Source organism: Lissotriton vulgaris, chromosome 1_1 (assembly GCF_964263255.1).
Source record: "Lissotriton vulgaris chromosome 1_1, aLisVul1.2, whole genome shotgun sequence".
Taxonomy (NCBI): Eukaryota; Metazoa; Chordata; class Amphibia; order Caudata; family Salamandridae; genus Lissotriton; species Lissotriton vulgaris.
This window is the reverse complement of record NC_141685.1, coordinates 978,334,693-978,357,557: the sequence shown is the minus strand read 5'-3', so window position 1 is coordinate 978,357,557 and position 22,865 is coordinate 978,334,693. Positions and strand designations below refer to the sequence as shown.

Here is a 22,865-nt window from a genome sequence, read left to right as displayed (position 1 = left end):
ACCACTCAGTTGTTTGTGTGCCTTCTGTGGAGACCTTTGTAAGGCTTAAATTATTCTGCTCACAGTCTAGGCAAGGCATTCCAAACCAGTTCAATGTAGTCAAATAATGATCCACTCTGCTCCCCTTTCCTTTCTCTCCTGCTCTCTGCAGTGCTTTGATGCAATCTAACAGTGGAGTTCAGCACTATTCAAGTAAGCTATATGACATAACATCCTGTTAACTCCCCCCTCATCCTTCTTTCTTCTCTTTGCCCTCACACTTCCTTGGGCACAGCAGTCTGTGAAGACACAGAAGGCGAGGTGTCAGGGGCGTGGTTCGAGGCTTGAAGGTCCTAGAGGACAAAGAGAGTAGAGGAGGCGGGGGGTTGGTCTTGAAGCCTGTGTAGACATGCAAGAAAGACGTCAAGAGGTCTGGGCCTCGGCCTTAGCCTGTGAAGGGAGGAGGGGCCTGCGGTCTGTATACAGTGGGAACATTGGAAGGAGAATTGCCATAGTTCCTGGGGTTGAGCCCCATAGGCTCTGAAGATCCAGGGAGGAGAAGTGACAAGAAGGTTGGTGGGAGAGGAAGCAAAGAGGGGTCAGGGGAGGACAGGAGACACAGCAGGCTCTGAGGGCCACAGGGAGGGAGGAGAGATGCTACTGGGTTCTGCAGGGTTTTGAGAAACAAGAGAGAGGGGTCAGCCCTGCTGTTCTCCTTTTCGTTTCCCCACTCCCTTGAGCTGTATTATCACAAGCCTAGGAATGCAATGGCAGCAGGGTAGTGCCCCTTGGCTGAGAGCCTCAAATCCAAGCTTGGCCCAGCTCGCTGTGCCACATGGAGCCCAGCACGGCCCCTCCCGGTGCCTCGGAAGTGAAGGGCTTTGGTGCTTCCTGGAAAGGAATTAGAATAATTGACACTGAGACCCCCAGAGCCAGATGTTCCGATCTGTCCACTGATCTGTCATCAAACACCCGAGTCTCCACCCCCTTATCATCCAGGCAGCGCGTGCCCAGCGAGAGATGCACAGAACGAGGAGCACTGCAGGCGTGGGAGGCAGGCAGGATGCAGACATGAGGGGAGGCATTTTATTTACTTACTTGTTGTGTTTTATAGAGCAGGCAGGGTCTCAGAGCGCAGTTCAAAAGAGGTGGGAACCCAGCCAGGAGGCAGGGATTTACAGAGGATTTCAGTAAAGTGTGTAATGTAGGTAATAGGGTACTGAAATGATTTCAGTACAGTGATTGAGATTTACAAAGGATTACAGTCAAAACTAGATAAAGGAGCACTAACTAGATGCTTACAGGTAGCACTCAGAGTTTGGCTCAGGTACCTCTCTGGTCTAGGTACAGTTACCCTATAGTACCTCTCAGGAATGGAAGCAGGTAATTACCTCTCAGGATGTGGTTTAGTAACAGGGCGGTGGCACTTAATCCTGGGGATGGATTAAGGTACCTCTCAGGATAAAGTACGATTACCACTCCCTGCCAACTCCCCCCCCCCCCACACACACACACATGCCTTGTTAAGCTTATTTGCCCCACAGTAGGCCAGCGTACCAGTGCAAACCAAGAAAACACTTGTACAAAGCCACCATTCCACCTGCTACACAAACTCAATTATTTAGCACTGTGTTTTAGGGTCAAAGGTCGCTGTAAAAGGAGCTTCACATTCTCTGGCCTCTGACTGAGCCTCCACAGTTGACATCTGAAAGAAACTGCTGCCTGAGCGTTGATTGGCTCAAGGGCCTGCTGTGACCACAGACATTGGGCTACAAAGGAGCCAGAAGGGTAGAATCCCCTGATGTGGCCCACCTAATTAAAGGAAGCCATGTCCTGGCCATTAGAGAGTGCACCATCAACCTATACCGTCTAGACACACAAGGCAAGGGACTGCTTACTGAGGTCATCACTATGGCCTTAAAGCACACGACCTCGATGCCTCTCCGTTTCAGCCCTGGCCTGCTGGATCCCAGTTCACCAGCTTTTCATATTCTCCAAAGACCCAAAGCTGTATGGGTTGCATTACACGCTGAGAAAGCGCAGCACGGGTGGCAAAGGCCTGCTCCGGGAGGACCATTGGGGACAGTGAATGAATGAATGAATGAATGAATGGGGACAGTGCCAGGACAGGGAACAAAGGGGAGCAAGGGCTCAAAACACTACATCAGAAATGCAGGAGCGCATATATGACCGCACAGGGTTGAACATGGGATCACCCCAGCTCAGGAATGCACACAAGGTCACGTGCCAGTTCATGGATGAACATGGGTCTACATACCAGCTGGAGTCGAGCGTGAGCCCAGAGGCCTCTTGCAGCTCTCCGCTCACTCCCCTACTATGGTTTCTGTGCACAACACACAACCGAGGCAGCACTCACACACATACGTATCTTCTTGGCATCACAAGTGTGTATCCTCCTTCCTGATCTGTCCACTGTGTTTGATACAGTTGATCTTCCTTCTCTCTGAGCTGTCTAGGCATCAACAGTGCCACCATTACAAGGGTCTACTCTTTATCTCTCTGATCGCTAATTTTCGGCTGCCTGAGACCCCAAGCCATCTTCACCCAGAGCCCTGCCAGCTGGCAGTATTCAAGGCTCAGGCCCGGGTCCACTCTTCTCCAGCCACAGTCCCCCTTGATGACATCATCACCGCCTTTGCCTTCTCGTACACCTCTCTCCTGATCTTGCATTTCGGATTGACTTAGCTCTTTGCCGCTGGAAGTACCCACAATCCCCAATGCTGGACTCCCAAAACAGAGGTCCAATACTTTTCTTCCTCGAATACACCCATCTGTTTACCATTTCCTATTAACTTCACTCTTGACTCGCCTGACGTGTGCCTGCTCTGCCACAAGCCTTGGTGCTCTCTTTAGTCCCTCCATGAACTCGGAATATTTCATCACCCGCATCTTTTGAATCTCTGTATCAAAATATCTGCCTCTACATCCCTTTCCATGCTTCCGAAGCTTGGTGAGGTGGAGTAGCGTTAACCGCGCCAATGAAGGCATTCAAAGTCACTACAAAAGTCTTTGCCCGCGTGGTGCTTTCTATCTCCCTGTCAGGCACTAAAGTCCCTCAACTAAAGGGTTGAGACCCTAAACGTCAAGTTGAGCATCATTTCTCCTACTAAAGTAGAAATACCAGGTGATCAGGGTATAAGAACCTCACAGATGATCTTTGTACCATTGCTGAAAATATATTGCAAACACCTATCCCCCCTTTCTGAATATGTTTTGTCTGCTTTGCTTAACAAAGAAATACTCTAGTATTTGTTTCTCTATTAGTCCCACCCGCTAGGGGAATGTCATCTTTGTACCCATGTTGCTAATGCTGTTGTGTGCATATGCTACCCCCTCTTACGCCTAGCACACAATTTACAGCACCTAAAATAAAGTACCCAGCCTGGGGTTGATCCAGACAGAAAGGGCCTGAATTCCTCTAAAGTTGACTGGCACGTCCCTGCGTGGGTCCCTTCCAAGTGGGCAGCATCACGGTCGTTTTAGCTCTTTGCTTCGCCCTCAGACCAGATTCAAGTAATGCAACTACATTGCTCTGCTGCTCCAGCTCACCTTCTCCAAGGGGTAAGTATGACGGTGTTGCTTATACATGAATGAGTAATACATACTGCCACTCAAACCCTTGAATTATCAATAGATTTGTGGGGCTGATTCAAAGCCCCAAGACGAAAAGTGCAACACTAGAGTACCAGAAAGAAGAATTGACATTAGTAGAGTAGGAAGTTATAATCTGGTCCTAACAGTACTATTCATTTTGCTTTTATTAATTTCTTTCCTCCTTCATTTTTCCCTAATATTCCAAACTTTTCTACGTGAGCATCAGTATCACAGGTACCCTCAAAGCTTTGCAGGAGTTGTGGAAAAATGACTATACTTACACTCGGAACCGAAGCTGTTTCAAGCTACCCCAAATGCAAACTTTAAGTGTACATAATTAACGCGATTTTACATTTCTTTTTAGGGTGGTATTGTTCCTCATCAAGGCCCTGAGGGGTACACGTTTCCTCTAGGTGAGGGTTCCTTAAAGCTGTGGGTCAGGACCACACTGGCATGGGCAGAAGGCTACAATGGGGGTGCACACACAGCTCACTTATCCATATGGGATTTATTTTATTTTAGGTACTACTCCAATGATCCGCATGTACCTTTTTGGTGTATTTTAACTTTTTTTTTAGGGGATGCCATAATAAGTGATAGTCTTTCTTTCCTAAGGTTGTAGGTTTATAATCAGTTTGGGACCACTCTGCCATCTCTGATTGATGGACGTTGTGTTGTGTTGTCTGTGTGTGCGCAGCTGGTGAGTACTTCAGTAAAACCGGGTTGGGGATTGACAAAAACGTCTTTCTGTGTGTGGGTTGGCCTCTTGCTCCACGTAGGTAGCTTGATAGGTTGCAGCTCCAGGGGGATGGGCGGCCATGTTGTGTAGGTGGACCATGTCCTTCCAACCAATGTTTCTAACTAACCGCAGTACATTCTTACAGATCACAGACTGACCTGAGCAGTCTGGATTTAACAGTGAATTTTACAGTGGAGACACCGTAGAATGTCGAAGCATCAGTAAACATTGGTAGATGTGGAAAGCATGCGCAAAATGAGGACAAGGCTGATAGGAGTCCATGTGTTTGATCAGAAACTCGGAGGTGCTGCATTTAGGTCTGGATGAAGAGTATCCTTCTCTATGGGGGCAGTATTAAAGCAGTGGAGTACACACAAAGGCTGACTGGAAAAGTCCTTAATTTGTAAATGAATAAAAAAGGTGTAGTGGCCCAAAGTTTTCTAGGCGCCGTTACTTTTGAATGCCTGGGTTAAAGAACACCAAGAGTACCTAGTATTGATTCCACCTCATGCCCTTTCTTCCACCAACCTACACTTCCCGTCTCCTTATCTCACTCTTGCAGACTCTTTTTCATTCCTGCTTTCACCTTTGGCAATGTTTTTGTATTTTACTCCTCCTCCTTCTTTCTTCTTTTTTTGCCTTTTTCTCTCTTGCTCTAGGTCAAAGTGTGATGAGAAAAATAAGTCCCAGCACCCCAGAATGAATACCAGTGATCACCGCTTGCAACCACCTACACAAATGAAGCACTGTATGGAAGTGTGAGCGGATTCTAAGAAAATTAGACATACTGGGGCAGATTTACAATAACTGGCGCATCCCTGCATATCAGCAGGGATGCGCCAGTTATATTGTGTGATGATAGAAACCCCTTGCGCCATCATGGATGCGCCGCATTTACAATGGGGCGCACCGTGGTGCAAGGATAGACAGATGTTTGATGCATCTGTCAGCCTATAGGTGACGCAGTGCTGAAGTCGTGTCGCAAGCGCGACGCAACTCCAGCACTGCTCAGGGGCGCTCTATACTTTCTGTGCTGCGTCACTCCTTTGCCTGCTACAAGCAGGCGTAAGGTTTTGACGCAGCGGGGAAGTAAAAGTGACTTAGTGAAAGAAATGCGTTACTTACCTGTAACAGCAGTTATCTAGTATTGGTATCTTTCATAGATTCACATGACTGAATCATTCCCCGTCGTCGGGGTGGGAGTCCCCGGTAAATATTAATAGTAATATCACATAGACATATACTTAGTACTAGGCCAGAGGCCTTACATTAGTAGCCTATCTAGGTCCTTATGTAAAAAGGACCAAACTTTGGCCAGAAGCCAATCAGCTACTATCACCCTCCTCACCTTCCTGGAAGGAGCCCTAGTCCCTCAGATTTTCGTAAGCACAGTGCTAAGTAGTACTTACTGAGAGGGTAAAGGTGAGCCCTTCCAGGGAAGGCGGGTGGGTTGCATGTGAATCTATGAAAGATACCAATACTGGATAACTGCTGTTACAGGTAAGTAACGCATTTCTTATCCAGTATTATGGGTATCTTTCATAGATTCACATGCCTGAATCAGAATAGCAAGCAATAATGAGCACATTTCGCCGAATACATTCGTCAAGACGTAATAATCTTATCATAAGCTGCTACACAGTTTACATGATACTGACAACCTGATAAGAAATGTGCGATAAATTACCTGGAAGGTGGGATGATAGGAAGAAGGCTCACCACTAATGAAATAGATGACGTAGGACCACCTGTCCCACTGCTGCATCCTTCATAAGTTCAGAGTCCAAGCAGTAGTGCTTGGTGAATGTATGAGGTGTCTTCCATGTCGCCGCTCTGCAGATGTCGACAATGGGTACCCCGGCAAAGAGCGCCATGGAGGTGGATACCGCTCTAGTGGAGTGTGCTCGAACCTTTGAAGGCAGAGGATGGCCCGCCTGTTGGTGACAGAAGGCGATGGCCGCTGAAATCCATCTGGAAATGCTCTGTTTTGTCAATGCTAGGCCTTTCCTGGGCCTGCTAAATGCAACAAACAATTGATTGGACTTTCTAAATTGCTCCGTCCTGTGTAAGTAGAACTTGAGACATCGTTTGAGGTCCAATGAGTGTAGGGATCTTTCAGCCGCAGATGATTGATTTGGGAAGAAAGATCTCAGGACAATAGGTTCGTTGAGATGGAAAGAAGACGGAACCTTCGGTATAAACTTAGGGTTAGTCCGTAGAATGACCCTGTCGTTCTTGAACTGGATGAAAGGGTCTTGCACAGAAAAAGCCTGCAGTTCACTCACTCTCCTTGCTGACGTGAGCGCCAGTAATAGAGCTGTTTTCCATGACAAATATTTTAGATCTGCTCTGTGGATTGGCTCAAACGGGTGTTTCATTAGTTGAGCTAGTACCACATTTAGTTGCCATGTAGGAGGAGACGCTCTAACTGGAGGGAAAGTTCTGAATAATCCCTTCAGAAACTGTTTGATTAGTCTGTTGGAGCTCCACACGAAGATCGTCTGAACCTGGATATGGCCGCCAGGTGGACTTTTATCGAAGCGTGTGCCAGCCCTGAATTGGCTAGGTGGAGCAAGTAGGGCAGAATTTGCGCTGGAGTAGAAGTGAACGGATGTAATTTTTGAGCTTTACACCACAAACAGAACCTTTTCCACTTGAGGGAATACGTCTTATTAGTACTTTCAGCCCGGGCCCGGGCTAAGACGACCCTGCATTCCTGTGGAATATCTAAATCCTGGAACTCTCGGAACTCAGGAGCCAAGCCGATAATTTTAGAGATGTTGGATCCGGATGTTGGACTAGTCCCTGGTTCATTGTGAGGAGATGTGGACATGTCCTGAATTGAATTGGAGGTTCCAGCGATAGAAGGTGTAGTTCTGTATACCAGTGCTGGCGCGGCCACGCTGGGGCTATCAGGATCATGGTACAACTCTCTGCTTTCAGTTTCCGGAGAACCCTGGGGATCAGGGGAAATGGTGGAAAAGCGTAAGCAAAGACGTTGCACCATGTCATCGAAAAGGCATTCCCTAGGGACCTTTTCTGGGGAAGCCAGCTTGCATAATGTTGGCATTTCGCGTTCACTTCCGTCGCAAAGAGATCCAGGTGAGGCTTGCCCCAACGGGAGAACACTGAGTCGAGCGTCGTCTGGTCGAGCTCCTACTTGTGGCAAATGGAGCGCTGCCTGCTTAGCGAGTCTGCCAGGGTGTTGTCTATTCCTGGAACATACTCTGCCCGCAGAGAAATGTTGTGTTGTAACAGCCAGATCCAAATTATCTGAGATTCTCGAGACAACGTCCTGGATCGAGTACCCCCCTGTTTGTTCAGGTAGTGCATTGTGGTGGTGTTGTCCGTCCTCACAAGCACTGGGGAGTTCCTGATTGGGGGTAGAAATGATCGAAGCGCCAAGCGCACCTCTCGTAGCTCTAGCAGATTGATGTGGAGTTGTTTTTCTGCCACTGACCACTGACCGTGTACTTGCAGTTCTTGAAGGAACGCCCCCCATCCTTCCAGTGAAGCGTCTGTGGTAATCACATGAGGAGAGACTGGGAGTAGAAAAGGAAGGCCCTTGTTTAAGTTGTCGCCCAGAATCCACCATCTCAGAGCTTTCTTCATGACCTGAGTGATCTTGATCCAGTCGTCGAAAGATCCTGTACTTTGGATCCACTGATTTGTTAAGGCTTCCTGTAGAGGCCGCATGTGGAGGCGACAGTGAGGAATGAGAACGATGTTGGAAGACATCATTCCTAGCAAAGACTTGAAGAGTCGAACTTTGACTCTCTTTCTGGTCTGAATGTTGAAGGCCAGGGTCTTCAGCTTGACCTGACGTTCTCTGGAAGGGAAGGCTTTTTCCTGTTGTGTATCCAACGTTGCTCCCAGAAAATTGAGACGTTGTGACGGTTGTAGAGTTGACTTTTCCTGGTTGAGTGTTAGGCCCAGGTTCTCGAAGAGATGAAGGCAGGCCGTAGAGGACCTGGTTACGCCTGTCCGAGTAGGAGCTTTGACGAGCCAGTCGTCTAGGTAAGGAAAGACTTGGTGATGATGCTGGCGAAGGTATGCCGCTACCGGAGACAGACACTTCGTGAAGATGCATGGAGCTGACTTCAGGCCGAATGGTAAGACCCTGAACTGGTAGTGTCTGCCCGCCACTGCAAACCTCAGGAATTGTCGATGACTCTTGTGAATTAGGATATGAAAATAGGCATCCTGGAGGTCTAAGGATACCATATGGTCTTTTGAATTGAGTAGGTGTAATACTTCCTGGAGGGTAACCATACGGAAGGACTGCTTCTTGAGGTATTTGTTTAGGTTTCTCAGATCCAGTATTGGTCTCCACTGCTTTTTCTCCTTTTTTCTGATCAGGAAGAATCGGGAATAGAATCCTTTCCCCTTCTGACCTCGAGGAACTCTCTCCACTGCTCTTTTCTGGAGCATTAGAGAGAGCTCCTTTTGAAGTAGGTTCAGATTCTTGTGCTGCAGAGGACATGGTGGGTTCGGTGGAGGATGCTCCACAAACTCCAACGTGTGTCCGAAACGAACTAACTGCAACACCCAACGATCTGTTGTAATTTGCTTCCAATTGTGAACAAAGTTGGTAATTTTTCCTCCAACTACGAATTGTGGAGAAGAGGTGGAGGCCTGCTGGAGAAAGCACTCATTGGCGTCTGTAATTGTCTTTCTTTCCTCCTTTTCCTCGAAAGGACGATTTGTTGTATGAGGCTCGTCCTTGTTGCTGCCTCTGCTGATATTGAGGCTTGTACTGCTGGGAAGAGTTATAAGCGGACTTGTAACCGTGATAGCTGCCACGATTCTGTTGCCCTCTACCTCTGGATCCTCAAAAGGAATTAGTCTTGTATTGCAGGGTGCCTAATGCTTTCGCCGTGTCGGTATCCTTCTTAATACCTTGCAGCATGTCATGTATATGCTCACCGAAGAGCAGTTCTCCATCAAATGCCATGTCTAGAACTTTTGCTTGCACTTCAGGCCGGAATGCGGTGGCTTTAAGCCAGCCCTGGCGTCTCAAAACTGCTGCTCCTGCCAATTGACGGAAGCCAGTGGAAGCGAGATCCAAGGCCACATCGATCATCTCTGAGGCCGAACGTTCGCCCTCCAGCAAAATCTTCTTAACCTCCTCTTTCTGGTCTTCTGGGATCGCTCCTAGATATGGGGCTATATCTGCCCATATTTGGCGATTGTAGCGACCTAGTAAAGCCAGAGAATTTGCAGCCCTGACTGATAGGGCGGACATGGAGGAAAATCTCTTGCCGATGGCATCAAGTTTTCTTCCCTCTGTATCAGGAGGCGCTGTTATTGCCGCTGACGGGTTGCTGGACTTCTGCTGAGCGGCCTGAGATATAGCAGAGTCAGGTTTAGTTTGGCCAGTTAAACATGCGGGTGCAGTGTCTGGGGCTATGTACTTCCTTTCAAGTCTAGCCGGCACTGGAATAAGAGAGGCAGGATTTTTCATTATTTTAAGTCCTTGCTCCCATATATAATCAATTATATATCTCAGCAGATCTCTTGAAGGGTTCTTTAAAGTCATGAAGGAAACAGTCCTGTGTTTCCGATGCTATTTGGATGTTGAACCTTGCAGCCGCTCTCCCTACGATATTATGGAATCCCCCTAAATCTTCAGGGATTGTATCGTCCTGTCCTTGGTCAAATGATGCTGAATCCACGTTGGCGTTATCCTCAGAATCAACATCATCATGTATTTCACCTTCCTCCTCTTGTGTTTCGTCACCTCTCATTTCTTCTTCATATTCATCCTCATCCGAAGAAATTTGAGGAGGAAATCTGTCTGGTTCCTGACGCACAACCAGCGGAGGTGGCCACTGTTGATGTTGAGGAGTCGGCGCTTCCTGTTGTGCCTGTACTCCTGATGTAGGAGAAGGTGATGGGAATCTTTGTTTATAATCCGCAATTAGAAACTGGAGGTCAGAGACAATTGACGCTGGTAGGCACACCATAGGCTGGACAGTGGTATGCTCTTGAACTTCCTCTTGAATTGTAACCTCCTCTAACTCTTCACAGTCCGAACTCTCATGAACTTTTTGTTAAGATGAGATGGACTGGACTCTATGGGAAACATGGTCTCCATCTCAGGATCTTCAGATTCTAGAAACTGCGTTGGCAGCAGCTGTTGGACCTTGCTAGGTGAAGTCATCTCTGGTGTCACTCTGCATGATGACATTCTAAAATGTGTATAAGTATATTTCAAAGAGGGAGAGCCCTTAGATTGTAGATCCGTTGACGCGGTGTCCGTCGACAGTGGAGCATCTACGAATCTTGAAGACTTATCAGGAATTTTCATCGCCGACTGTATCGTCGTCATTGATGTTTTCGTCGACGACGTCGTCGACGACAACGATTCCTTCGTCGACGGCGGCTTGGTCAGCGTAGACGTTGACGACGATGGCTTTGTCGACGGTCTCGTCGACAATGGTGTCGACGACGATGGCTTCGTCGACGGAGTCCTCGTCGACGGTGGTGTCGACGTCGATGGTGTCCTCGTCGACGGTGGTGTCGATGTCGATTGTTTAGTCGACGGTGTCCTCGTCGACGGAGTCCTCGTCGACGAGGTAGTCGTCGACGCTGTAGTATTCGTCGTCGGTGGGGTCGTCGTCGACGATGGGATCTTCGTCGACGCTGAGGTCCTCGTCGACGATGGGATTTTCGTCGATGCTGAAAGCTTCATCTTAGTCGACGATGAAGCCGACGTCGACGGGAACTGCGTCGTCGACAGTTTTGTGACAGGAATAATAGAAGGTATTGACCTACCCATCGTCGACGATATTGTAGAAGTCGACGCCATGGAGAAAGTAGACGCCGTGGATGTCGAAATGGAGATTGTAGACATCGTCACAGGTAGACCAGAAGACACCATAGCAGGCTTCTTAAAGTCTGTCATATGAAGAGAAGGTTTCTGAGGCTTGACCTTACGATGACCCTCCATGGACTTTGGCTTCTTGTGAGGAGGCGCAGCAGACTGACCTGGGGATGTCTGTCGAGGCCTTTTAGGAGAGGATTGGAAACTCCTGAAGGAACACTCGCTCTCACCTGAAGAGACTGCTTGATCTTTGTCCTTTAGTCTCTGAAGCCACAGAAGCAGGCGCCCTTCCCTGTCTTTCAATGTTTTGACCGGGAGAGTGCAACAAATCTTACATTCCTTGGCAGAATGCTGAGGATAGAGGCAATACAAGCAGTCTTCATGCTTGTCCTCTATATGTAGCCTCAATTTGTTACAAAAGGCACAGGGTCTAAAGAGCCCTTTTTTCGGAGTAGTAGACATAATAAACACCAAAACTCCTACCAAAGCTGAAACTTGAAGAGAAAATAGAATAAATCCAAAGATTTGGGAAAAAACCTGAGCAGAGCTCAGTGGAGACTCCCTTAGCACGACGTGCGGTAGAAAATCTGAGGGACTAGGGCTCCTTCCAGGAAGGTGAGGAGGGTGATAGTAGCGGATTGGCTCCTGGCCAAAGTTTGGTCCTTTTTACATAAGGACCTAGATAGGCTACTAATGTAAGGCCTCTGGCCTAGTACTAAGTATATGTCTATGTGACATTACTATTATTATTTACCGGGGACTCCCACCCCGACGACGGGGAATGATTCAGGCATGTGAATCTATGAAAGATACCCATAATACTGTATAATCTTGTAGATTTCACTGCGTCACTTTTACGGGGCTTCCATGCGATGGAACGCCCCCTGCATACATTATACCTGACGCAGGTAAAATGTAGCGCAGGGCTTTACAACTTGACGCATCTCACTAGATGCGTCAAGTTGTAAATATGTCACATAGTGGCGTATTGTATATGCCGCCGTTGCGTCACAAAAGTGACGCAACAGCGGTGTAGAAGTGTCACAAGGGGCTTATAAATCTGCCCCCCTGTTTTTACGTCTGACTGAATACAATGAGATTCTCTTGAGTATGGGGCTAATGTAGTGGCATATACAAAATGGCTGATTGAGGGAATAGACTGTGTACTTCCACAAAGAACAAGTCTTGTTTTTAAAGGTTGCCATTGTTTACTGCTGATGGGATAATTTTAGTGTTTCTAGACTGCAACTAAATGCCATTCTATTCTTACTCCTTCCAGAAGAACCAGCAATGTAAGAAATTGGATACTCAGTTAGTGTGGGTGACTACCAACATCAAGGAATAATCACAATCCATGGCACGGTGAACACTTTGAGTCACTAAATGAACCTCAGCTCAACCCTCTTGGTAGCTACGACACAGAGCGCACAGGCTTAACTTGGCACAATTTCTAATGTATTTATGCGGTACCAAATCTATAATAAAGTCAAAACACAAAGCAATAAAAATCTCTAACCTAATTAGGAAAATAGAGTAATGTTTAATAAATAAAAGCCAACAAAACAAAAACAATCAAATAAAGGGCACTGGAGTTATGATGAATTTTTGAAGTTTAAAGTAAAAATAGTGCAAAAGCACTAAGCATCAATGTAGTTTAACTAGTAACATTAGACCAGGACCAAGGTGCAATTTCAGGCTGACTACGATGGAGCTTGGGTCAAATACACCAATCAGATTCAACCTGGTCAGAGGTTTCACCTTTGGACTTATTCTCAAAAATGGAAGTCAAAAGCTTTCAGTGGGATAAAGAAAATGGTTGTGCCCAAGGAGGGATCTACAACAGGTGTCAGCCTTTTGAGAAGATCCCAGTGAAGGCATTAGTATTGGTGGAAAAAACTCAGAGCAGGAAAAAATAAAACTACTTGTCCAGGGAAGTCCTCAAGCAGGTTGGAATTTTATGGTGCATTCGCCTAGTCAAGGTTTCTACGTTCTGTTTGTCTGAGCTTGCAATCTTTCAGCAGAGGAAGCTGTGGGCTCTTTAAAATGATGGCCCCACTTGTTTATGTGGCCCAGAGACAGTGCACCATGGCTGACTTGCTTGGCAGGTTGGTCCTGTTCCTTCAGAGGTCTTCAAGTTCAAAACGTTTTCAAGTATAAGGTTTTCAGGGGTTGCAGAAGAAGTCCAGCCAGTCACAGCTATGGTTTACATAATCTCAGGAGCAGCACTTGGGTTCAGGATTCACTATAGCAGTTTGATAGCTAGTTTGGTCCAGGGCAGGTTCAGTTGGTAGTGGTCAGAAGGGAGTTGCAGGAAAAGGCCTATTGGAGCATTTTGTAGCCCAGTAGACAAACAAGAGGTCAGCCAACTGACCCTTAGCGTCCACTTGTTTGCCCTGGGTACACAAATGGGGTCCAGTCCTTCAGGGCTCCTCTCTGGCCATAGAAAACAGGCCCAGTCCTCTTCTGTTCTTCCTCAGGTCCAACAATTCTGAGCAGGGTGCCTGAAGATGCCATATTAATGTCCTGTACCAGCTTGCATGTTTGGGGGTGACTCCTTATCTCTGCCTAACCAATGTGGTCAAAGTTCCCTCAGGTAACCCTATCCACATTTGCAGCAGTTTCTGTCTATCCTTACAGCAACAAGTCACGCATTGCCCTTCACTCCTAAAATCCACAATTATGAAATCCTTCTCCCTTTGGTCAGAGCCTGTGTGGCCACCCAAAGGTATAGACAGGGTAATGAGCTGTCCCTCCTATGTGGACACTTCAAACCAGTTCTGGGAGCAGCTTTCCACCACTGGGGTTGGGTCCTCCCTGACTGGGAGGATAAACAAAGGGGACTGTGGAGAAGTGTGGCTCAATGCTTAGAGCGGCAGACCTTGATGCAGAACGCTGGCCAGGGACCAGGGTTCGATTCCCGCCTCGGCGGGTTTCGGGCTTAAATTCCTCTGACCGGATATTCTCGCCTCAGTGCCGATTCTAAGCATGGGTCCCACGCTGCAACTCTGGGCAATAGCTTGCTTAGTCTCCACAAAGGCCCCCTGATACACAAGGGATGCCTGGTTTCACCATGGGATGCCCAGGAGTGGACACCCCACAAGGAAAAGCCAGGAGGGGTTCCCTTGTGGTAGGAGTACAAGCGCCGGGATGCCTCCGGGTCACTGTTCGCGCTATACAAATACGCCACATTTACTGTCCATGTGTCACCTGACATCTGCTAGTGACAGGGGAACCCACTTTGAAGTAAATTAAGATCTTAGGCACAGTCCTGGTCATCCTCCCAGTGGAATAAAATATGCCCCTACACATAGGCCTTTGTCTCTGCTCTGGACAGTGCTTAATTTGATCCGATTGGGACCACCAACAATCAATTTTGGGAACTGGCACTTATTTTTCTGCATCAGACAAGATATTTACTAAGAGCAAGAAAGGGGAAATCACACAAAGTAGAAAGGCAGAGGAAGAGAAAGATGGAAAACATTTCACAAAGGGACAAAAAAGGCACCGGCAAGAATGAGATAAAGGGGCAGGGGCTGTCTGGTAGTGGATTAAAGGTACATGAGGTGGATTTAAGACTACAGAGCATTGGTAGTCGATGTGCAGATATTTAATAGCACTGGCCAAGATCTTCTGACCAGAGCCTTGGCCCCTGCACGCATTTGTTTACAAATTAATCATTGGCTCTGGAAACAGTTTTCCCACCTCATTCAGTGCCATTCATATGCTAGGTGACAGCTGGAAGGCTTATGTAAATTAGCCTTTGGGAGTGCAGGCAGGAAAAAGATAACTTTCTAAATGTTACTTTTCCTTCATATTTATGAAAATTCTGACGTTATCATTAAATGGGGCTTTTAATAAATATAAAAAAATTGTGGTTTAATCACCTCTCTAATTAGTCCTTTCCCTGTGATAGGCTTGACCGTGTTTCTCTATGGGTCAGCCTCCCTCCAGTGAAAATAGCTTTTGAGTGCCAGTCACTTTAAGAACATGTTAAATTGAAACTTCTACATTTTATTACCATGCACCTTACCGTGTGGACTACAAGGGAGGACTTATTAATATTTAAAAGAAAGGTTTTTACTTGTGGAAAGGGTGTATTCTGACATATTGAAGTGCTTATGTTCCACTGTTACAGGTAGGCCTGAAGCCATGTTTGTACTGCCGCTATGGTGGATGATACAATAGGTGTTGCACATCACTAGTGACATTTAACTTACAGGCCCAGGGTGCATGCTAGACAGTATACTAGGGACTTATAGGCAAGGTAAATATACCAATAGGAGTTTGGCAATTCAACCATATTTAAAGGAGGAGCATGGACACTGTATTACTGGTTAGCAAAGGTAAATTACACAGAGTTCTAGAGCCAGCAAAACAGATGGGGCAAAAATCAGAGAGGACACCACACAAAAGATGTCCATTTCCTACTAAAAAGATTTAGCATATCAGCTTATTAGTGGTGTCCTTGTTACTGATGAACTGTTAAGGATGACTTTCATTTTCACTTCCGACGTCATGACTTTAGTTACTCTAACAAAGAAAAAACACCTTTTCTGTTTAAAGGGTACTTCTGGATACATAGGCAAAGAGAACTGTCAGGAGAAAGTGAAGTTTTACTGTATTTCGAATGCATCTTTTTCTAATTTCTGATTTTAATTCTGTTGCTTTTATATTTCCAAACATTTAATACTCCCCATATCAGAACCCTTGGTAACTCTTCCTACAGATGCACTATTGTAATGAGAGAATGTGTTACTGCATCGATTTTACACAATGTGCTGGACTAAACCTTGATTATGTGAGCACATGAAAGCATGCATTTTCTGATAATGCATAGCTTTCACAACTGATGGTCATGGCACAGGGTGCCATTTGGATGTTCTGAAGGGGCGGGAAAGGAAAGGATTGAGGAGGGTGATCAATTCCCTACTAGGCAGGGTAGAGGCTGTACTTCTCCTGCTGCCCAGTAAACACAATTTCACATTGTGTGACCCCCTCCAGTTTTCTGCCATCCCTAGTGGCCCCATACATTGTATGACACTCTACTACCCCCACCACATATCTTTGTACCACACCTTCAGCTACCTCTGATCTTCCACTGCTGCTCCTACCACTCCCACAATGCCCTGACCTCATTGCACTCACCTGTTCAGCCCATCGGCCTGCCCCGGCCCACTTCTGCTGTGCCCGTAGCTTCATAAATGAGAAGTAGTGGGCAGAAGATGTAATGCTTGGGCAGTGCCAGTTACATTTGAGGCAGGTGCCTGACTTGAGATTGTGCATATGCCCTGTTTGTCCTTCTGAGACACTGTTCTTAAAGACCCATCCTCTGGTTCCCTACAGGCCACCCCGCATATTCTCACTCATACCTTGAGAGTAGTAGGCAATGAATGCTTATCAAATGTGATTTTTAGTAGCATTTTGTTACAGCCCAAACCCCTATGAACAGCTGTTTGCCAAGTATTTAGAACCCTGTTCAGCTTACCTGCCACGGCCTTCTGTCCCAGCCGGCCCTTGCGTACCGGGATCTTGTATCGCTGTCTTCCAGGAAAGCAGTTGGGATGGTCTCATAATTCCTTCCGCGGTGGTAGAGGGCACTCAGGGTTCTAATAAGGGGTCTCCTCACCCCTGAGTTGCTCTTAATTGCCTACAACAAGAGACCAAGCGTCAGGCAGTAGAAGAGCAAGGCCTAGGTCTGAGCTCTAATTGAAGCTTCTGAAACAAGAGCCACTTGGGGCTCTTGTTTGGCACATACCAAAATGATCTAGACAGCAGAGGCATTACTTCGCGGAACCACCTTACAGGTCTCAGTTACCTTTCAGATCCTTGACTGGCTTAAGTCTCTGAAATGTTGTCACAGAGGTCACCACATGTCCAGCCTCCAGGCTAGACATGTGACTGACTCTACATCATCCTCATTGTCATTTAAGAGACTTTGGCCTATTTATAAATATAGGCCTGTTCCTACGGGTCAGTCGCCCTCTGTGTTTAGCTTCAGAGGGAGCAGTGTGGCACGCGCTTGCTAAAGATGGAGTGTGGGCATGGCACGCTACCACCACAGGGCGCACAGAAGGGTATTGTACCGGTTGGTGACCTACATTATCGGTTCAGAAATTAGGAGGAAATTAATAAATCAAAGCAGATGATAACAAATAAATGTGATGGCCGTTGATCTTAGTGCAGCTTGTCAGCTGTGCCCTCCTTGGTGAGGTGTAAACAGGTCTGGGGGACACATCATCTACATTCCATTAGTAACGTGACAACATCACCAGAGTAGTCGCAAGGAGGAGCAGGACCTTTAAATAACGAGGGCCCAAGGGCAGCCCAATTTTTAAACCCCTTCTACTGTGTGAAGGGGCTAAGTGACTAGAAATGGAAAGGGCCACTGGTCTATCTGAATCCTACTTAGGCTTGCATGGTCTGACACCTGGTACCCCCTTCAAAGTCAAAGTCAAAGTCCAGTAGGAGAGGGAACTGCTGAATCTCTCCACTCCTGCTGTATTGGTTACAACCATAAAATGGCGCCTCCAATGTTTGTGTGAGGATAGCAGGGCAGTGCTGGAGAGCACTCTAGTTTATTCATTCTGTTATGTTTCCTGGAGGCAATCAAACTGGGATTTCAAGATTTCCAGGCCACAGCACAATAGATATGTCCCGGTGAAGAGATGTTGCGCATAAGTAGTCCTATTGACGGGCTTTCTTGCACTCCTAGACTATCTCAGATTTAGGACCAGTTTAGGTAATCGCTGTGCCTTAGAACTCAAACTGCATCTCACTGAGGAGGACTAACAAAGACAAACTGAATGGGTCTGCTTGGGTTTCCATTCAGGTGGTGCATTACCGAGCTGTTCCGGCTTGACTATCCCTTATGGCATGGGGCCAACACAGATTTGCCTATGGTTGATCCGTATGTGTGGTGGCAGAGACCAGATAAAAGAACTATGGACTGACATGTGACTCAGAGTAATGTGACTCAGAGTAATGTGGCCCAGAATAATTATCAGTGGCTTAGAATAATTGAAACATCCCATCCATCACTTTTTTGGTGGCTACATAAACACAAGACCATCAGGGACATATTTCACCTTTGCGGCATGGTTGTGAGACAGCATGTCAAACAGGAATTTCAGATTAGTTGTTAGGGAAACCTGTAGGGAATGTGCGAGGGCGGAAATCGTACTTAAAAATTGTCAGATCTCAAGCAACTTACTCTGAGGAAACTACCCTGGAACATGAGGGCAGATTTTCAGTAGCATCCTTCCTCACTTGCACAACTATCTTTCTGCTATATACTTCCATAGATGGCTCGTGGGATCCAGCTTCTCAAAAGAGCTGGCATTCGACGAGTTTCGAGTTTGAGTCACTATGCTGTTCCATCCCTCAATGTTTTTGGATACTCCATAGTTTGGGGGAGCGTCTTGGGCAAGGAGGATCCCCTGCCCTCCACTATAGCTCACACCCGTAGACTGGAATTCTTTCCAAGCAATTTTCTTCTGCAATTAATCAGCACTTCTCACCAAAGGACTCCACAAACGTTTTACACCATCCATTTTCTTCTCATGTCCCCTACATGTCAGGTTATATTGCATAGACATTTGCATAAATACTTTTCTCAATAGTTGAGGTGCCCAATCTCCACTACTCCTTTTGTAAAGCAATGCAATACCCCGGATAACACTAGACGTTGTGCACTCCCTCATTTCTCTTTTAACATTTATTCTCTTTTCAGACACAAATCCTTCATCCAAGACTAGCAAAGTTTGGAGGTATATTCAGGCCCAAGATATGATACTTACAGAAATTTCTAAAATGCCTTAAGACCTAGTGCCCCAACTAGGGTATTTCCTGAAATGTCTTAATCTTTGTTGTTGCAGGGTAGATTCTGAAATGTCCTTAGACCTGGTGTACCCACCATGTTATTTCCTAAAATGTTTTAAGACCTGGTGTACCCACCATATTACAACTACCAAATAACCTACCGGAGGTGGCATCCTGTGGGGAAATGCTACTGCAGCCTTAGGTCAAGGAGCATCAGAGACAGCGTTGAACCCTTAAAGCAGTCAGAGGCAAATGGATACCTAGAACACCATGGTGAATTCTGAATGGGGGACGATTGTTGACATCATCCTAGAGAGTGTGACATCACAAGGCAGACCTGATCAGCCGTTGAGAGAAAGTGAGGCCATATCTGAAAAAGAAAGAAAGAAAGCAAGCACATGCTATGATCTAAAAGTGTATGTGAGCTCAGAAGCTAGGAGGGTGACAGATTACTTCAGAGGTAAAAAAAGAGGTGGGGGGACTAAACAAGTTAGGCAGTATGCAAATGAAAGCATGACTCATGACATCACAGCTCATGATGTCACGAAGCGTGACATTGCACGTGACATCACAGGAAGTGACATAACAAGAAGGGACATCAGATATGAAGACCTCACGCATATGTTTATCAGGTATATCATGAGCACATTTAGGTGCATTATGAGATTTAACAAAGATTTTGTGTTGGGGTTGTGTCAAAAAAGTGGCACAATCCTGATGTAAAATCTGGGCCTCAACTTATACATTTAATTTTTTTTAACCCTGCCACACATATATTGGTAAAAAAGATGAAGCATGGCAGTAGATCTGTTCTGCTTAATTGGTTGCAAAGTCTGCATTTTAAAATATTTGATTTGATTCAGGCATCTGCTGCACGGGTGGCTAGTAAATCTCAGGGAGTAGTAATGGTGATATAACTCTGGAGGATAACACATTTGTGGGAGCGATCTGTGTTTTGTGAAGTCCCAGATTTGACTCAAAGTAATATAGAAGGTTAATGTGTCTCCTGCTAAGCACATCATGTAACATGCAGAGGACATATTCTAATTTTATGTAGAAAAGGTAAGTGGGTTACTGCTTTTAACACGGAGATCATTTTGTTAACTGCGGTTCATAAATTGTAATCCTTCCAATAGAGCACTGTGAGATATAGACATGTGACTCCTACACCTTGTAACCCTGTCTCATGTCACTCGTACATTAATTTACAGACTTACATGATTTATTGTTAATGTATAATGTGTATGTTTCGAAAAGAGCTCTGACACCCTGCATTTGGTTGCCTAGTGCTATAAAAGAAATACAACAGTGCTATCGAAATTGTTATGTGTGTAAATACTGGGACAGACCAACACATCTGACATTCTTACAGTGCATGCAGTCATATACAGGGACTGAACAAAGTCAACAGCATGCCTCTCTTAAGTATCTGTGAAGAGATAACAAGCTGTGTAAAGCCCCCTCAGACGCTGCTAAACTTGTCCCGGTGTCTGAAAATTAGACAGGATCAAGCTCAATATACTTCTGTGAGGCCACCTTCTTGACAGGGTGGACGGCGTCCACCCCCTAAAAATAGAGGGTGGATGCCATGTACCTGCGTGTGCCCCTGATTTGTGCCCTTCGCAAGTCTCTGAAAACAACATTCCTCCAAAACTTTGAAATGAAACAAACTTGACCCCCATGGAACACTAAATAAACATACAAATGAGGATCAGTAGTTCTTTACTTAAATATTTATGGCCTGGTGCAAACTACTAGGCTACAAAGTTTTGGTACTTCTGAAATGGGGTGGGATTTAGTCTTAGGACATAGTGATAGTATCCTTTTTGGGGCGTGAACAATGGTGGAGGGAGCTCAATCTCTGTAGCATCTTGGAGCAGCTCCATGCTGTGTTTTGTCCTTCATTGGCTTCACAATATCAGCACTGGTGGCCCATTCTTCTGGCCCAGCAGGTTGCATAAGTGAGGCAGTCTCGACCAGACACGGCACCCCCCACACCTTCTTGTACCAATATACATTGCTGGTGATCAGGGTGCCTCCTTGATGTGCTGATACTATGGTCCTTTTTAGGTCTTGCATACACAGCGGATGCATTGTGCTGAAAGATGTAGTTTACAATTTAGCTGACTTATAACCCGCGTACTGCATACCATTAGTTGTTTTCGTTGTCACTCTCATTTGCAATCTTTTGATTGCTTAGCTCCCGTAGGCTTCCCTTCCTTTCTTGTGTTAGCTCCTCCCTGATTCAAAGACCAAGTACGTGTTCTTCCTTGTCTTTTTGCAACACACTGTTTTTTAAGGTTTCGCCTGGCGTTCACTGCGCAGCAGTGTCGCGCAGGCAAAATCTTTTGATCTCCAGTATGGGGCTTTAACCCGCCTCTCTCTTCCATTGGCTAGCTCCATAAATGGAGGCTAGCCATTGGAAGAGATGGTTGTCAATCACTCTTTCCCCCGTCATGACGCGATTCGTGGGCATTTCTGGGTCTTTTTTTAAGCCCCGCCCCTTTTCTCTCCGTCATTGGAGGTAGGCGTTTACTCATTTCCCCCGACCACCGCCTGCCGGAAGAAATCGTCCAGAAATCGTCCTCGGGTGAGTGCTTGTTGTTGGGACTGTTTCCCATTATAAATAATACAGTTAGGGCCCTTTACAAGAAGAATTGATGCCTTGACAATTTCGGAAATGTTTTTATTTTTTTAAGAAGTTGCAAAACTTTAAATGATCAGGTTCATGCTGTGCAGACCTACACAGTAACTGAAAACTGTCAAAGAGCGCGATGAAAGCGGACAACAGTTGTGAGTGACATTGGAGTCGCTCTATCCCACCAGCTCGGTTCTGCTGGAGATGCTCTAGCCGTTGAGGCGGCTCTATTTCACCTCTCTGTAGTTACTCTAGTCTGGGAGACGCTCTATCTCCTGTTTGTACACGCCTCCCCTCTATTGTTTCTGCGGCCAGTCTACCCTCCTTGACTTGCTCTTCCGGTGCGGTGCACTGTGGGAGCAGTCATGGCGTTGCGTGCCCTCTGGTGCTGTGTCCATAGTGTGAGCGCCCTTCGCGTGCCACCGGCTGCCGCTTTAATCAGAGGCTCCGCGCTCCTCCGGCTCACCGAGCCCCGCAGAGAGGCCTCCTCCGCCACCCTGTGCTGGCACAGAAAGCCTCTGACAGTCCAGGTGAGCCCCGGGGAGGGGGGTCACCCACTGTGGAAGGAGAGGTCAATGACAGAAGAGGTGCTCACTGGTGCGTATGAAGCACGGGAGGGAGAAGGAGATGGTGGGTCATCAGCATGGGATGCAGAAAGAGGATTGCTGAGGTCATGGGGTACTAGTGTGGTTGTGTGAAAGAAGTGGCATGCCAAGTGGTCGCAGCAGCGTGGCATGGATGACGCAGTAATTCAACCACTCCTGCCTGTTTGGACTACATACAACATGTTGATGTATAGGACTTATTGGTTTTGCTTTTAAAATTGAAAGTGTAGCTTGAAGAATACCACGTTGCGAAGTACTGTCTTTTGTCCAAAAAGGAACAACATGTAAGAAGTTTCACACATGCCGTGGTGCCACTTAGCAACTTTTAGTCAGGAGGAGGTTACTAGGTAGTAGTAGGGGCACTAAGGGCCAGATGTAGGTGGCCGAAAATAGCCATTTACTGATCGGTAACGGCCGAATTGGGCCGTTACCGACCGGTAAATGGCCATTGACATGTAGGGGCCCTTAAATGTTGCATTTTCGGTAATTTTACCGAATCTGTAATTTTACCGAATCGGTAATTTTACCGATTCTGTAATTTTACCGAAAATGCAAGATTGAAATGTGGGTAGCCAATTTTCCATTGGCACATGGCTTTCAGAATCGGTATTTTACCATGGAATACAAATCCATGGTAAAATACCG

General features: G+C 46.4%; 1 protein-coding gene across 1 annotated transcript in view; it reads right to left on the bottom strand.

Annotated features, from left to right (window-relative positions):
* Positions 1–19,341, bottom strand: part of PCP2 (Purkinje cell protein 2) — a 146,157-nt gene extending 126,816 nt beyond the window's left edge. The window contains exons 1-2 of the mRNA XM_086960374.1: positions 19,139–19,341; positions 16,645–16,806 (exon numbers count right to left, since the gene is read on the bottom strand). Of these exons, the coding sequence (XP_086816500.1) occupies positions 16,645–16,806; positions 19,139–19,150 (174 nt within the window). The 5' untranslated portion in view covers positions 19,151–19,341. The remainder of the gene's footprint in view (positions 1–16,644; positions 16,807–19,138) is intronic.
* Positions 19,342–22,865: the final 3,524 nt, after the last annotated feature.